Source organism: Microcebus murinus, chromosome 1, assembly GCF_040939455.1.
Source record: "Microcebus murinus isolate Inina chromosome 1, M.murinus_Inina_mat1.0, whole genome shotgun sequence".
NCBI classification, from domain to species: domain Eukaryota; kingdom Metazoa; phylum Chordata; class Mammalia; order Primates; family Cheirogaleidae; genus Microcebus; species Microcebus murinus.
In genome coordinates this window covers 82,947,254-82,965,397 of record NC_134104.1, presented here as the reverse complement: position 1 = coordinate 82,965,397, position 18,144 = coordinate 82,947,254, and the positions used below count along the sequence as shown (strand labels likewise).

At 38.0% G+C, this 18,144-nt stretch overlaps 1 protein-coding gene across 1 annotated transcript; it reads right to left on the bottom strand.

Moving 5' to 3' along the window:
- Positions 1 to 239: 239 nt before the first annotated feature.
- Positions 240 to 18,132, bottom strand: MRPL47 (mitochondrial ribosomal protein L47). Its single transcript, XM_012737007.3, has 7 exons — positions 17,996 to 18,132; positions 15,494 to 15,645; positions 14,906 to 14,966; positions 12,689 to 12,785; positions 5,824 to 5,954; positions 4,385 to 4,480; positions 240 to 446 (listed from the first exon to the last, which is right to left on the bottom strand). The coding sequence occupies exons 1-7, from the start codon at positions 18,088 to 18,090 to the stop codon at positions 323 to 325; spliced, it is 756 nt and encodes a 251-aa protein (XP_012592461.2). The 5' UTR covers positions 18,091 to 18,132; the 3' UTR covers positions 240 to 322.
- Positions 18,133 to 18,144: the final 12 nt, after the last annotated feature.

The window sequence follows — 18,144 nt, the reverse complement described above, 5'->3', positions numbered from 1 at the left end:
TTAACTGAATTCCAAAAACTACCTTATTTGCCTTTGCTATGGCAGTTACCATCACTTTCACATTCTGTAGGACAGCAGGTGATATTAAAGCCTGCTTACATGTCAGAATCTATAAGATGGCAATTTAATCTGAACTTTATATCTAATTTTTTAAAAATTTGGTAAAAGAATGACCACTTCCAGAATTAGCATGCCACATTAACACATAATAATTGATGTGTCATTTTGACTAAAAACAATTTCTTTATAAACCACTTAACATGTTTATTACTTTCATATATAGACTATTATGCAAGAAAAATAAAATGGTAAATTCAGGAGTTCAGACAAGACTTGACTTCGGAGTTTCAGAAAGATGTGGAAACTTTTCTTGAAGAAATCTTTCTTTCTTTTTCTCTAAACGTTTCTTCCTTGTTCTGATGCGGGCTTCTTTCTCCAATTTCAGTCTAGAATAATAAAAGCATAACAGCAACTTACACAAAAGTATTTCCCTATTACTCAATACTGTCAAAATAATGTATTCATCAATTACAGAAAAGCCTCAAACACGCCAGTCTTTGTATCTGCTATGTTATGTATATTATTAAACCTGAATAATAACTGCTGTAAACCTAAACAAGTCAAGAGACAAATATGAAATCAGAAGCATCTGAAACCCTATAACAACTATCCTTCCTGGCTGGGCGTGGTGGCTCACACCTGTAATCCTAGCATTCTGGGAAGCTGAGGCAGGAGGATCATTTGAGCTCAGGAGTTTGAGATCAGCCTGAGCAAGAGTGGGACCCCTCTCTACTAAAAAAATAGAAAAAAATTAGCTGGACAACTAAAAAATATATATTTAAAAAGAATGGCTGGGCATAGTGGCACGTGCCTGTAGTCCCAGCTACTCAGGAGGCTGAGGCAGAAGGATTGCTTGAGCCTGGGAGTTTGAGGTTGCTGTGAGCCAGGCTGACACCACGGCACTCTAGCCAGGGCAACAGAGTAAGACTCTGTCTCAAAAAAACCCAAAAAACTACACTTCCTATTTCCTGACGAGAAAGAATGTTCAGATCTTACAAGCCTATAACAGATTGGACCTGAAGTCCAAGCCTGGACTTTCTACCTTATTTTACAAACACGAATTTTACTGAATACATTAGACTTTTGACATCCTGAGACTTGTGGGCGTTCCCTAATTTCATATAGTACTCACTCTAGCTTATCATTTCCCCTACAGAGACTAAAACACTGCTAAGAGATGACACTTAGGGAGCAGTCAGATTTACTAGTCTAAATGAGTTTGTTCCTGTATATCAGCATCCCAGCACACAAGGCATTCGTGTGTGCCTCAGCTAAATTATGTTGACCTATAGGGTCAACTCAGGAATTGTCAAAATTGAAAATGATAAATTCATGGATGCCAAACGTCTACTGCACTTAAATTGGCATTTTAGGGCCAGGTATGGTGGATCACACCTATAATCCCAGTGCTTTGGGAGGTCAAGGTAGCAGATTGCTAGAGACCAGCCTGGAGAACATAGTTGAGACCCCATCTCTACAAAGTAAAATTTAAAAATTAGCCAGATTTGGTGGCCTGCACCTGTAGTCTTAGCTAGCTACTTGGGAGGCTAAGGTGGGAGGTTTGCCTGAGCCTGGGAGTTTGAGACTGCAGTGAGCTATGATCATGCCACTGTACTCTAGCTTAGGTAACAGAGTGAGACCCTGTCTCTAAAAAAAAAAAACCCTAGTTATTTTACAGGATATTTTACTGGTGAGTAGGCATATGTTTATATAAAATAGAGCAATACAATTAAGAGATGTACTAAATAACTAGAATATGCCAGTGCTATAAGGTTATAGAAATTTGAGGTAATAAGTAATATCTGGATAAAGACAATATATGCACATATATAGAAAAAAAAGACTACAAGTCAAAATGACATTACCCATTCTATTCATCAATCTTTGCTCCAATTAAATTTTGGCCATTTACAAAAAAACCCATCTGAAAGGTTTGTTTAATATTCAGAAGATTATGCCACGTTCTCTGACAGTAAGGCTAAAAAAACTAGTTTCAAAAATAAGATCATTAAAATATATATAAAGCCTGTAAAAATAATGGCTGATTGATAAATTCTCAATACATTATTTTAAAAGTCACGTTATTTATATCTTCAATTTATCTACTAAAGGGCAAAAGGATCAAATGGTACAACATTGGGCTTGGATAAATCATGGAAGAAAAAACCAGCCAGTACAGTCAGATTTCTTCAGTTGTTCAGCATCTGAGTTAGGTCTTAAATGTGAATAAGTGGAAAGATTTAAAAGCTGTAGGAACAGGAGAAGCAAAAGGGAGAAATAAGCAAGGTACACTTAAGAAACAAGGCAAAAGATCTGTTTTTGTTGGAGGGTAAATAGCTAAGACTAACTTGTGGGAACACTGGGTGGGGAACAGATTTTATCCTGTAGACAGAAGCCTACTGTATGTTTTTGTTTTTAAAGATGCTGGGAGGTGTCTCTAGATTGCCCAGGTTGGTCTTGAACTTGTGGGCCCAAGCCATCTCCCACCTCAGCCTCCCAAGTAGTTGAAGCTACCAGCACACACCACCACACCCAGCTACTGTATGTTTCTGAACAACATTCGTGATAAAAAGGGTTGAGGAAAATTAGCGAAGAAGCAATATTTGAATGAACTGGAGTGAGGACGATGTTCAGTAATTTGATGAAGAGGGACTGCACTAGAGTAGAGACAATAGAAGACAGATCCTGGAGACATTCTGCAGGAAGAATTAAAACAAGAATTGTTTGAATCTAGATCAGGGGTCCCCAACCTATAGTGAGTTGTATAATTATTTCACTATATATTACAATGTAATGATAGAAATAAAGTGCACAATAAATGTAATGTGTTTGAATCATCCTGAAATCATCTCCCCCCATCCCTGTCTGTGGAAAAATTGTCTTCCATGAAAACGGTCCCTTGTGCCAAAAAGGTTGGGGACCGCTAATCTAGAGCACTGGTGATGAAAAAGATGGCTGATGTTTAGCACCCATGTAGAACAGAAGTGCTGCAGAAAAAGTAAGAGGTAACTGGTTCAGTACGGAAGATGAAAAATTTTAAATGTTAATCTAAAGTATACTAAACTCTTTAAAGCTCAGTTTAAAGATGCATTCTATCCTGTTCAAATTGTTTTAAGCTATTTTTTTGGTACAGAAACAAGCTTCTGGGGGTGAAAATCAGTTTTTGAGGAACTCTTAATGAAAGTAGAATGTATTACCCAAAGCAGCTGTTAAAAGCTGTGCTTCTTGTGCTACTAGTTTTTCCCCTTTAACTTTCCAGCTGCTTTCCCAGCCTTGAATTCTGGTTTCTAGCACCTACAACCTACAACCCTGTGGTTCCCCTACCCTGTCTCTCTCTGCAGTTACTGCAATAGGAACTACGTAGCACCCTTGGCCTAGGAAACCACAAACATGCATTTCTTTTCCCTTCTAATTGCAGTTTGGGGAAAAAAACTCTTTTTCTGTTTTGGATGTGGATCGAATGTTTTATGTTTTATATTTTTTTGAGACAGGGTCTCTGTTGCCTGGGCTAGAGTGTAGTGGCATCATCATATTCATTGCAACCTCAAACTCCTGGGCTCAAGCAATCCTGCCTCAGTCTCCTGAGTAGCTGGGACTATAGGCATGCGCCACCACACTGCCTCGCTGATTTTGCTATTTTTGTACAGACGGTCTTGCTCTTGCTCAGGCTAATCTTAAATTCCTGGCCTCAAGCAATCCTGCTGCCTCAGCCCCCCAAAGTGCTAGGATTACAGGCATGAGCCACTGTACCTGGCTGGGATCTAGTGTTTTAAAGTAGCTCTTTTTAAAGTAGCTCTTTTTAATAATTATCAGCTGATGATTCATAGGACCACTTCACTTCTCTACCTTAACAGAAGCCTGATCTTCTCCCTATTTAATGATAAAACTAATGAAGGAAAAATTTGCTATAGGAAATATTTGGAGATAAACATTCTGCAGGATACCATGTATTCAGATACAATGCAACAGACCTCTCTTCTCTCCCCAGCCCCATTTCTTTTCCTCAGCCTTGCAATAACAGGAGCTCACATTTTACGCAACTGAATTGTTTGGACCTTCATTTTAACATTATAGTGGGATTTTCTATGTTTACATATCAACAGATGAACAGAAAAGCAGTAAAACTTTTGAAAGGACATGAACTATAATGTTAACAGTGGCTATTTTTGGATGGTAAGATTATATATATATAAACTTTATAATTCTTTTTTACCTGACTTTCCTTTTTCTTATTATGTAATAACAGAAATTAAGATTTAAAAAGCTTAACATATCATCTGATGTAAAGATAATATGTTTCATTATTAAGGATACTTGTGCTCACCTGTTAAAACGTTCCACATAAGGCATTGCAAAGAATCGTCTCCTATGGTATCTTTTATTTAGGTGCCAAGGTATAGCCCACTGCTTGAACTTGTGCCTGCCAAGAAAGCAAAAAGTTATTTGCCTTACAGAAAACATTTATTACATTTTCACTTTCTTAATTAACCTCAAATGGGTTAATTGAAATAAAAATTAGCAGAAAATAAACATTTTTAGTGAGATGCTTTGGCAATTTGTCTCTTTTCTGTGTTGGATTAGAGGGTTATAGACAGCACAGCTAATCCCCTTTATGTGGCTCCAAGCAGCCCCCTCATCATAAACTCCATTAAAAGAACCTATCAAATGAGTAAGTGCTATTAAGTGGTGTAATGTCCAGAGTACAGGGAAGGTGTCTAGCCACTCAAAAAGCCTTTTCCATTTTGTGGACTGACGTTTACAATTCTAAAGATGCTTCATCTTGGCTGTTCAACCCAAAGGTAAGTAGATCCCCAGTAGAGGTTTATTTCCACTGGGCCTTCTCAATTATTAATACCTCAGTGTGAATGCTGATTATCAGGTCCTTTCCCAGAGTCTGACAAGACTCTGGGATCTAGATGTAGGAGAGACAAGGAGGTATACGGTTCTCATAATTTGGCCTAGGGCTTATCCTGATGGCAATGGGAGCAAACTGAACTGGTTCATGTGATCTTAATCCCTGAACATTTATTTTAATTAATAGTCCTAGGTTCTCAAAGGGCAAAGAGGACAGGTATGTATTCTGAAATTAGCTTCATGAGTTTTATAATCTTCTGAAATTACATGTGTACATCTTCTGTAACTTTCATCAAATTCTCAAAGGTCATATGTTTTCATAAGATTAAGAACCACTGTAATAAAGAACATATAGATAACTGAATCATGGGAATGGGATGTCTGGGCTGGTATTGGTTTTGCCAGATAAAGCTACCTTCATATACTGGTGTTCCAAAGTGGTTTGGGATCTCTTCTTATGTTAGATATATCATCAATGTATCTCATATGGTGAGCGCTTTCTTAAAAGATTCTGGCCGGGGGCCAGGCATGCTGGCTCACACCTATAAACCTAGCACTCTGGGAGTCTTAGAAGGGAGGATCACTTGAGGCCAGGAGTTTGCAACCAGCCTGAGCAAAAGCAAGACCCTATCTCTATAAAAAATAGAAAAATTAGCCAGGCATGATGGTGTGTGCTTGTAGTTCCAGATACACAGGAGGCTGAGGCAGGAGGATCCGCTTGAGCCCAGGAGTCTAAGGTTGCAGTGAGCTATGATGATGTCACTGCATTCTAGCCAGGGCAACAGAGTGAGACCCTGTCTCAAAAAAATTAAAAAATCCAAATTAAAAATCAAAAAAGGATACTGGCAGGGGAATGAGGCATGGGATCTCCACTATTAGCTTAGAAGAGCCACAGTGTAATTTATGTACCAGATGATTCTTCCAAAGAGGTCTCTTCTCCAAGCACCAGGTCTAGGTTTTTCTTGACCAGTCTGAAGAAGCCTTAGGGCATCTTCTCTTTCCTGGACAACTTTATCTAATGCATCCATGGAATCTACTACCTGAGAAGGGAAAGATATAATTTCAATAATCACCTATAACCAAATTCCAAAGAAAGAGAATATATATTTTGCCAAAGAACCACTCTGTCAAGTATTTCTTAAAGATCTTTTTGGCACAAGTATGTGCACGTGTGTCTATATTATCACTTTCTATAATTTTTAAAAAGCTAGCCGGGCGCGGTGGCTCACGCCTGTAATCCTAGCTCTCTGGGAGGCTGAGACGGGCGGATTTCTCAAGGTCAGGAGTTCGAAACCAGCCTGAGCAAGAGCGAGACCCCGTCTCTACTATAAATAGAAAGAAATTAATTGGCCAACTAATATATATAGAAAAAATTAGCCGGGCATGGTGGCGCATGCCTGTAGTCCCAGCTACTCGGGAGGCTGAGGCAGCAGGATCGCTTGAGCCCAGGAGATTGAGGTTGCTGTGAGCTAGGCTGACGCCACGGCACTCACTCCAGCCTGGGCAACAAGTGAGACTCTGTCTCAAAAAAAAAAAAAGAAAAAAAAAAAAACTTATTATTGCATTTAAATGAAAATCTATGTAGGTTAGATTTCCATATATTAGTTTTGTTTGGAGCGGGATACATTTGTACGGATTCCTTCTGAAGACCCAATTTGACTCATGCTACCTCAAAACCCAATGAGCTAATAAGTAATAACAATTTGCTATCTTTGTTATATTAATTACCATGTTTTGGCTTCAACTATCACTGTGTCCCTCACATGCAGACACAGATATTTTGGCCTGCTTGGCAGCTGTTGCTATTACAGGAAAAGGAATATCAGTCTATCTTGATACTAATCTCCAAAGATTCATCAAGATGCAAGATGATACTATTAAACTTCTATTTACTTTTATCTTTTTAAGCTTCCTATTATTTTCTAATACATATAGTAATATATTAATAAATCAACATGTATTTGTTTATAAATAAATATTCATATATTGGGAACTGTAATGTCAGATAAGCCAAACTTTTTCACAGTTCTAAATACATACTGAGAACCATTTGTGTGTGTATCACCCCAGAGCATCACAGCAGCTATCAAACACTGCACACACACATTTGTTTCTTATAAGAATCCTCAAAAAAAAGTGCAGATTAGGTTATAGAGGTAATCCCCAGGTAGCTAAGAAACCTGAAAGAGATGTGAAAGTCACAACTTTAGATAAATTACCTCATAACCTGTTTATTCAGTTCATACTCAGCACTTCCCCAACTTCACTCAATGCCTTATAGTAGCTGAACCCACGTCTTCCTCTACTTGAATTTCTAGAAAATCCTTGAAAAATTAAAAGATAGGCAAAACAAATCCTGTTTTGAAGACAGACAAACTTAGCACAGTGAAGGGACCTCACTGGTAAGGGCTTAGCACAAAGCTCTCTTACCTTTAGGAATGTGTAGTAAATCTGGCTGCTGACTGACTACATTAAAGAATTTGCCCAAGCAAGGGCAGGGCTTGAGGCTCCTAACCGAAATCTAAATGTTAGCTCACAAAGATAAAAAGTAAATGGCTACCCAAGTCCAGAAAGTTAACGTTCAAATGTTCGTGCCAACAGATGTGAAGAAAAATCAGAAGCATCAATTAGGTATATCTTATTCAAAACAGGTCAACCTCAAAGAGCCTTCTTTTCTAGTTTGTAAGTTTCTCAGAGCCAAGAGTGTCAGCTTGTTTGTATAAGAGAGAATACAAAATTAATGGGACTGTGTTTGAGAGTTTAGAGTACACACTTCTATTTGTAGTTCGGAATTAAATTTAGAGAGTAACCCTTGAAACACATTTTTAAAAAAACACACTTGTAAAAAAAAAAATTTTTTTTTTTTTTTTGGGACAGAGTCTCACTCTGTTGCCCAGGCTAGAGTGCCGTGGTGTCAGTCTAGCTCACAGCAATCTCAAACTCCTGGGCTCAAGCGATCCTTCTGCCTCAGCCTCTCGACAGCTAGGACTACAGACTTGTGCCACCATGCCCGGCTAAACTTGTCTATATATTTTTAGTTGTCCAGCTAATTTCTTTCTTTTTTTTTTTATTAATTTTTTTTTTATTTCGGCATATTATGGGGGTACAGATTTTAAGGTTTCAATAAATGCCCATTTCCCCCCTCCCCCCAAAAGTCTGAGTCTCCATCATGACCATCCCCTAGATGGTGCACATCTCACTCATTATGTACTAATTTCTTTTTATTTTTAGTAGAGACAGGGTCTCGCTCTTGCTCAGGCTGGTCTGGAACTCCTGAGCTCAAATGATACACTCGCCTTGGCCTCCCAGAGTGCTAGGATTATAGGTGTGAGCCACCACGCCTAGCCAACACTTCTAAAATTATAATCAGTCTTTTAGCATTTGCCTTGTTTCTGTATTTCAAACACAGAGGGACTAACACAATATCATATATTTATGTGATCAATAAATAATAATACTGTGAAGAGAGGCTCGTACATACAAGTCTGCATTTTAATCTCAAAAGGTAGTTTAATTACTTTGGTCACAATTCTGCTAGAATTGCAAAATTTCTCCCCCAAATTTAATATTATCCTGTAAATAAAACTTGCCTTTAATCTGCTTGAACTGGGTATCAACCTAGATCGGCCCAGTGATAAGAATTACATCCCAATTGTAATTCTTGTTTTCTCTTTTACTCTTCCTCTTTTAAAGTTCCAAATCTTCAGTCTTCAATATCTTATATTGAGTTATCTTCAACATCTTATACTGAGTTATCTTCAATATCTTATATTGAGAATAATTCTTGACTTTTGCTTGATAAAGTTTCCTTAGTAGTTGGTAACAAAACACTGGGAACACTAGATATATTTGAGGTTTAAAAAAAAATTATGACCACATATAGCTTACCTAGAGTAAACTTTCATTATTTTGGACTCTACTAATTCAGAAAGTATAGTATATATGACCTATTACACTGAAGTTCACCCCTGGATTATACATTTAAAGCAGAAGGAGGGGATAATCTATTATTGAAGTTCAAAAATCTTATAATAGCACGGTTACAGCAAAAGCTTTTTTATCAAGTAAATAATGTGTTATTTATAAAGCATCCTTACTTGTCAATACAATTTAAAAAGTCTCTAAAACATAGATTTTCAATGGCTGAGTTAGGAACATACCTGAAAATAACCCACATTACTTTATAAATGTTACATAGCAAGGAGGACATCTACAATACACATCTTAGTTTATAATTATATTATTCTCCATTAAAAGGAATCAAGTTCCACTGTTAAATGGCTGATTCCAGGGCTGGGGCAGGGAAAGGACAAGATGAATCCAGAACATCATGCTATGCTCCATCAATAGTGATAAGGACATAGGGCCCAGCTTGAAGGAACTCACACTGGCCAAATCGGGAATGACAGTATTAATATTAAAAGATTATAACCCACTGAATAAAATTGCAATTCACAAGTCTACACTGATAGAATCAATGCATTAACACAGAAAGAAATGGGGAGAAGGGAAAACCTTTCCTTTCAGAAGAGAGACAATAAATGATAGGATTAGAAAATACCATCTAACAAATATTGTAATAATAATTGATTCAGATACGAATCATCAGTGGATGCTAAAACCAGTGAGTGAAAGTTGAGGAGTTGAATATTTACATGATCTCTAAGTATTATTTATTTAAATACAAAGAAAAAATAGTAATCACTGCATACAGAGGAAAAAACTACAAGACCACTGTAGTCAAGTTATTAATGCTAATTTCAACAGTAACAGAGTAAATCAATATCCTGTACACCTCATGATATGATGCACTGTGAAGAATACAGCATTACTTCTATGATATTCCTGCCAATCTTATCATGAGAAACATTAAATAAACTCAAATACAGGGACTGGCCTATACTCTTCAAAAATGTCAAAGTCCTTCCTTTGGGCCGGAACCGTCATCTTCTAGCAATTTGCTAAAATGACGAACACAAAGGGAAAGAGGAGAGGCAGCCGACACATGTTCTGTATGTCTTTTAGAAAACATGTTCCATATGCCTTTTAGAAAACATGACCTTGTTCCTTTGGCTTCATACATGTGAATCTACAAGAAAGGTGATATTGTAGACATCAAGAGAATGGATACTGTTCGAAAAGGCATGCCCCACAAATGTCACCATGGCAAAACTGGAATAGTCTATAATGTTACCCAGCATGTGGTTGGTATTATAAACAAATAAGAGCAAGATTCTTGCCAAGAGGATTAATGGGCGTATTGAACATATTAAGCACTCTAGGAATCAAGACAGCTTCCTGAAATGTGTGAAGGAAAATGATCAGAAAAAGGAGGAAGCCAAAGAGAAAGGTATCTGGGTTCAACTGAAGTGCCAGCCTGCTGGACCCAGAGAAGCACTCTTTGTGAGCAGCAATGGAAAGGAGCCTGAACTCCTGTAACCTATTCCCCGTGAATTCATGGCATAAGAGGTATGAAAAATAAAAGACCTCCTAGACTTTAAAAAAAAGAAAAGTCAATGTCATGAAACACAGAACGTGAGTCTCCACCTTAAAAGAGACTGAAGAGACACAAAAACTGAAAATGTGTGATCCAGGATTTTCTTTTGCTACAAAGGACATTGTTGGGATAAGTGTTAAAATATAAATAAGATATGTAAATTATAAGTAATAATATTTTATCAATGTTAATTTCCTGATTTTAAAAATTATATAGTCGGCAGGGCACAGTAGCTCATGCCTGTAATCCTAGCACTCTGGAGGCCGAGGCGGGCAGATTGCTCGAGGTCAGGAGTTTCGGTCTTTTCAGAGTTATTCTCTAGGCCCAGCTTGAAGGAATTCACACTGGCCAAGTATCTACCCTCCATAATTAGGGTAAATACTTAAGGTTTTATTCCAGACCTTCTATGACTTTCTCCAGGGATATTATGTCCTTCCTTCTTAAAGGCAGTGTAGCAATTATGGTTATAACTGGTGTGAGGAAAGGAAACTAAAGTAGCTGAGTTTAGGCAGCAGGACTAACATCACTGCAAAAACTGGGTTCTGTCCTCACTGACTATTTTCTATAGCACAGAAAAATCAATAAAGAGTTGACCATGAAAGCAATCTAGAAAAAAGTCTCACAAATCTAACTAAATAAAAATATAAAAACTTCCACATAGAAAAAATATCTTAAATGTATTTTTTAAAAAAAGGCAGATCTACATACTGATATGGAAAGATATCCAGGATATACTAGGTAAGAGAAAAACATAAGTTTAAGAAGAGTATATAAAGTAGTATATAAAGTATAATCAAATTTGTGTAAATAAAAATAACTAGAACACACTTCTACATGCATACAAAAATTCTGATGGATAAATAAGCAACACATAAGATTGATTACCTTGGAGTGGGAATAGCAGCACAAGGGATATTTCTTTCAATGATGAAGAAAACCTAATTTAAAAATAACTGACTTTTCACAACTACGTAAATACATTAAACACTACTGACTGTAAACTTAAAAATGGTTAGTATGATAAATTTTATGTTATATGATTTTTACCACAGTAAAAAAAATACATTAGAAAATTGATCTAGGCCGGGCACAGTGGCTCACGCCTGTAATCCTAGCACTCTGGGAGGCTGAGGCGGGCGGATTGCTCGAGGTCAGGAGTTCGAAACCAGCCTGAGCAAGAGCGAGACCCCATCTCTACTATAAATAGAAAGAAATAGGCCGGGCGAGGTGGTTCACGCCTGTAATCCTAGCACACTGGGAGGCCGAGGCGGGCAGATTGCTCAAGGTCAGGAGTTCGAAACCAGCCTGAGCAAGAGCGAGACCCCGTCTCTACTATAAATAGAAAGAAATTAATTGGCCAACTAATACATATATATATATAAAAATAACCGGACACGGTGGCACATGCCTGTAGTCCCAGCTACTCGGGAGTCTGAGGCAGGAGGATTGCTTGAGCCCAGGAGTTTGAGGTTGCTGTGAGCTAGGCTGACGCCACAGCACTCACTCTAGCCTGGGCAACAAAGTGAGACTGTCAAGAAAAGAAAAGAAGAGAAGAGGAGGGGAGGGGAGGAGGGGAGGGGAGGGGAGAGGGGAGGGGAGGGGGAGGGGGGAGGGAGGAGAGGAGAGGAGAGGGGAGGGGAGGGGAGGGGAGGGGAGGGGAGGGGAGGGGAGGGGAGGGGAGGGGAGGGGAGGGGAGGGGAGGGGAGGGGAGGGGAGGGGAGGGGAGGGGAGGGGAGGGGAGGGGAGGGGAGGGGAGAGGAGAGGAGGGGAGAGGAGAGGAGAGGAGAGGAGAGGAGAGGAGAGGAGAGGAGAGGAGAGGAGAGGAGAGGAGAGGAGAGGAGAGGAGAGGAGAGGAGAGGAGAGAATTGATCTAGTTGGTAAGGAATTGCCTAAAGCAGAACTAGAAATGTAAAGTGGTGCAGTTACTTTAGAAAATACTTTGGTGGTTTCTTAAAATGTGAAACACAGATTTAGCATATACCCGAGCAATTTCCCTCCCTCCTAGGTAGCCATTCAAATGAAAACATTTGTCCACACGTGTGTTGGGGATGCAGGCAGGAATGAGGAACAACTGCAGATAGGTTTGAGATTTCTTTTCAGGGTGATGGAAATGTTCCAAAATGAGATAACTGTAATGGTTGGACAACTCTACATTTACTAAAAATCAAACAGAAATGGAAAAAAAGAAATCTATTTGCCAAGAAATACAGGAAACATATGCTCACTCTCTTTGGCTTTTATCCTTTACTCCAGTCTCCAGCCTCTCCTAACCCTTACCTTTTCTAACCGCTCTGGACTTGGCATTGGCAAGCTCTGCCGCTTGGCCTCCTGCTCTAGGGTTAAGAGCATGTTTCTTTCTTTCAGTAGGACATACCTATATAAAAGAACACAAAGCTTGTCATGTGGCTATGTAAATAAAGTTGTGATTTATGACATCAAAATTAATGATCTGTATTTGAAAGTCACTTAGAAATCTCAATATACAGAATATCATTACAAAGAATAATCTTTTATACAGAATGGTGTCTTTGCTTATCCATTTGTTCAATAAACTTTCCATGTGCCACATACTGTATTAAGTGCTAGGAGAGTTACAAAGAGGAATACATAGTCCTTACATTCCAAGTGGAGAGAGGAGAAAGATGAAGATAAATAATATTTACTGACGACCTGTTATATGCCAGGCAGTGTGCTTAGCACTTTATATACATTACTTCATTTAATTCTCACAACAATCTTTTGAAGTTGGTATTATTTCCACTTTCTAAATAAAGAAACTAAGGCAGAGAGAAGTAAGGTATTCCCGGTCACACAGCTAATACAAGAAACAAATCCTGAACCGTGTGTGTGCAAAATCCATTCTATTTTCACTTCTGAAACTATAACATGACGTACCACATTGCATGGGACAGATAAGTACCAAAAGAATTAAGTGGGAGAGAGGAGACATCTCTTCTAGCTAAGATGTAGGGAAAGCTTAACAGGGGAGGCGGGATTTGTTAGGATGAAAGGGAGAGCAAAGCAACCAAAGGTACTGAAGCAGCAGAGCGAAAGTGACGATAAGATGTCTGCATACATCTGCTTGAGAATCAGAAGAGAAAGGAAATAAATGTGGAGGGTCCTGAAAATGAGACAAAGGAATTGGGGTATTTTATACTACGAAGAAGACAATTTTAGGGGAAGGAGAGGCAGAAGATTATTTAGTTGTAGCCATGATCAATGCTGAAATAGCCCTAACTATCCTTTTACTAATAACTCACAGTAACAGTGCTTTAATATAACTTATTTTTCTAAAATGAACAAATATAATATTAGTGTTTTTTACAAACACTTTATAATTCTATAATCTGCCATGAAAGATAACCCTTTAAATCAAGGGATAAAAATGTAAATGCCTACTACTAGAGTGCCTAGGCAGATAACAGTTATGAGTGAAGTGGTGAAAGAACAACAGGGCAGGTAGGAGAAGTAGTGTACGTTGCTTCACTTAGAAGGAGCAGTTGCCATAAAGACCAGCCAGTTGTTGCCATGTAAGAATGCAAGGCCAGTGTTGCCAGATCACAGGTCTGATTACTCAAGAGAGGCCAGAAAGCCTTATTTTATATGTGAAATTTGCCAATTTAAAAAATAAGTACAGTCCAGGCTAGGTATGGTGCCTCATGCCCATAATCCTAGCACTCTGGGAAGCTGAGGCAGGAGGATCACTTGAAGTTAGGAGCTCGAGACCAGCCTGAGCAAGAGCGAGATGCCATCTCTACTAAAAAAAAAAAAAATTAGCCGGGCAACTAAAAATAGAAACAAAAAATTATGCAGGCGTGGTGGCAAGCACCTGTAGTCCCAGCTACTCAGGACGCTGGGGCAAGAGGATCACTTGAGCCTAGGAGTTTGAGGTTGCTGTCAGCTAGGCTGAAGCCACGGCACTCCAGCCTGGGCAAGAGAGAGAGATTCTGTCTCAATCAATCAATCAAAATAAGTACAGTCCATAGAAACCACATCTTCAGGCTAAAAATGCATTAAAAATGCAATCCTGTCTTAAATCTTTTCAGCCCTCTCTAATTCATCCGGAGAACCTGCCAAAAAAAATACCTAAATTCTCAATTAAATGTACCCTCCAACACACCCCCAAAGTAAATAAGCTAAAGATTACAGACCATAAGAAAGGTAAGAAAAGGGAGAGAAATATAAATATGACCAACTATTCCCCATTTCATTTAGTTGTTTACTGAAATTGCTAGTATAAAGGTGTTAATATGACCAGTAGCCATTATAGTAAAATTTCTAGACTGCCAAGTACTTGAGAACTGTGATATATTTGTTTTAATGCAATCTAAACTGTCATATTTATAAAATTTCTCATGATCTTATATATTATCCACAGTACTATAAGACAAATCACTTTACCCAATTTCTTATATCAGATAGATATAAAGTTTTTACCTGGTTGTAAAACTGTAACTGTTTCAAACATGATGTTAATGTACTTTGTATACTTACCAAAGTTTATGTAAATCTTCATTACTTTTGTTCCTTAATTGCTGACAGGTCCATGATGCTCCTATTAAAATGATAATTCATAACCTGAAATCATGTTTCTAGTCATATCCCCTTGGCAAATTACTTAACCACTCTAAACCTGTTTCCTCATCTATAAGATATTTAATAATTTTATTATATTATATAATGTAACATATAATTAGGACTAAATTGAATTAACACATATGAAAATATTAGTAACAAATAGCATTCAAAAATGTTAGCATTAGTACAGAATGCATTTCACACCCTAATGAGAAAACATTATGTCATTATAATTTTAATTATCACTAAAAATGAAATCTAAAATAAACCCTAAACTTCACTTTAATTAATCATTTCAACCTACTCCTCTTCTAAACCTTTTGCCAATCTGCCAAGGAACAATTAACTCTACTATTACACTGTCCTTTCAATTTTCGCTAGTAGACAGTACCAAAGGAAATCAAAAAAGTAAACACCCAAATAGTTCCTAAATTGGATAAATAATCCTAGAATAATGGAGGGTTCACTAAATACATTTAATATTGACGAGTCCAAATATCTCACCAGATTTTACTTTTTCTTCTCCCCAATTCTTTGGGTCATCAAAAAATTCTTCCAGTCCTTTTCTTGATGATGTAGTATGAAATAATTTGCACTGGTGAAAGGATGTGACATCTGGTATATTCTTAGGAAACAAACTAAGAGAAAGCCTGCAACTGAATGCATATAAACAAGTGCTTAAAGTTTCATAATATTTGGATTTTAAAAGTAATAAACAGAATCATTTCCTCACCAATAATGTTAAAAAAGCCTACTCAGAGTTTCTGCACAAGCAATAAACTTTTAAAAATGCTTTAGAATGTATTTTTAATATTGTATTATAGAAGTTACTATCCTATAATTTCAGAAGTAATATATTTATACAATTATATTTTAAGGTAAAAATATTCTAATGGTCAATTTTGCAACATGTGTCAGGGGCCCAAAATGCTTCCTCCTTTAACTCGGTAATTCCACATCTAGAAATTTCAAGTAAAGAAATTATCATAAGGCCGGGCGCGGTGGCTCACGCCTGTAATCCTAGCTCTCTGGGAGGCCGAGGCGGGCGGATTGCTCAAGGTCAGGAGTTCAAAACCAGCCTGAGCAAGAGCGAGACCCCGTCTCTACTATAAATAGAAAGAAATTAATTGGCCAACTGATATTTATATAAAAAAATTAGCCGGGCATGGTGGCGCATGCCTGTAGTCCCAGCTACTCGGGAGGCTGAGGCAGAAGGATCGCTTGAGCCCAGGAGTTTGAGGTTGCTGTGAGCTAGGCTGACGCCACGGCACTCACTCTAGCCTGGACAACAAAGCGAGACTCTGTCTCAAAAAAAAAAAAAAAAAAAAAAAGAAATTATCATAGATGGGAATTTATAAATTGCGATGTTGGCCAGGCTCACAACTGTAATCCCAGCCCTTTAGGAGTCCAAGGTGAGAGGATCACTTGAGGAAAAGGAGTTTGAGACTGGCCTGGGTAAGACAGCAAGACCATGTCTCTACAAAACATAAAATAATTAGTCAGGTTTGGTGGTGCAAGCTACTCAGGTAGTGGCCCCAGCTACTTGGGAGGCTGAGTCAGTAGGATCACTTGAACAGGAGTTCAAGGCTGTCTTGAGCTATTATCAGGTCAATACACTCCAGCCTGGGTGACAGAATGAGACCCTGTCTCTAAAAAAAATTTTTTTTAATTAGAAAAGTAAGATGTTTACTAAAACATTATATAAGATATCAAAAGGTTGATAATTATGGGCAACTGGGAAATGGTTAAAATTATATATATCTATATCGTAAATTATTATGCAGTAATTTAAAAATTATGTCTTAAAAATTATTTAATGACCTGGAGAAATGACTTAAAACAAAATAGTGAAGTGTACCACAAGTGTTGTATTCCTAACAGAAATATTTAAGCTGAATCTAACCATGAGGAAATAATCAGACAAATCCAAAATGGAGAGATTCTTAAAAAGCTCATCTTAACAAAAATGTCAACATCGTGAAAGAGGAAAAAAAGACACTGTTCTAGACTAAAAGATACTAAAGAAACATGGCAAATAATTCAATAAATGATCCTTCACTGGATCCTGAATCAACAAGAAAAATAAATTACCAGGACAACTGAGGACTTTTAAATTTGGAATGTATGCTAGATAATAGCAGTATAATTATAGTATTGTATCAATACTAAATATCCTGAGTGTGATCATTGTATTGTGGTTATTAAGATAATGTCCTTGTTCTTGCCATCTTGGTCAAGTTATAACATCTGAGCCTCTGTGAAATGAAAAGAGTGTTTATCTTTGAGGTTAGAAGTAATAATACACTGGCATATAATAGATGCTCAATAATTGCTTATGCATTCAAGAGTAGATACCTGAATGCATTTTTACTTCCTATAAAAAAATCTGACATACCCTACTGTTTACAAAATTCAACTCACTTTCAACAACTTCCAATAAAGGGTAGGAAACCACACATCCTACAGTCAAAAACGATCAGTCTGTCCAGAAGACAAGTTGTCTTCCCAAATAATGAACACTGTTTCTAAGGTGCTCCTTTTTCATACTTGCAGGGTTACTTGCTGTCCATTTGGCTACTTTCATAATTTATTCAAAATTTACTGAACAATCTCTTTGTGACAGATCCTGGAAATACAAAGGCTCCTTCTTTTTTATCCAACCAAACCTGACACAGACTGCAGTTCCATGCAGCTGGGTAAAGTTTTTCCCATTTCACCCAGCCCAAAGGCATGCTTCTGTACCTCCAGGTTTACTTCGACAAATGCTGGTCATCTACAAATCCCATCTATTGTCTGGTCCAGAGAAGAGGACAACAAAATGTTTGAGAAGGAACGTGAATATCGAAGGTGGAAAACGTCTCCAAGGTCACTCACTCCTCACACATAGGTGGGTTCCGGCTCTGCCATCCAGGCGGCCTTTCCATCCCTAACCTGTTCTCGGCATCTCGGCAGAAAAACAAGATCCAAAGCTGGAAGGTGGACAAACCTATTCCATACATCACTTACCCTGTGCTGGCAGGGACCGGAAGAGTTATTAACGATCTGGACGCCTTCAGGACTGCTGTGACTCTTCTACAAACAGCCAAACTGGCTGCAGCCATTTTTTCACATAACTAACCAAATCGTGGTTCCTCCAACAATGGCGTCACTTCCGG

What these genes read in the sequence shown, in the direction of transcription:
- MRPL47 (XM_012737007.3), bottom strand. Translation starts at nt 18,090, where the DNA reads ATGGCTGCAGCCAGTTTGGCTGTTTGTAGAAGAGTCACAGCAGTCCTG. An exon ending in AGAAGAAAAAGTAAAATCTG is followed by an intron (nt 14,967 to 15,493) that starts GTGAGATATTTG and finishes TCATTTTAATAG; the next exon opens with GAGCATCATGGACCTGTCAG. An exon ending in GAAGATTTACATAAACTTTG is followed by an intron (nt 12,786 to 14,905) that starts GTAAGTATACAA and finishes TCTTTTATATAG; the next exon opens with GTATGTCCTACTGAAAGAAA.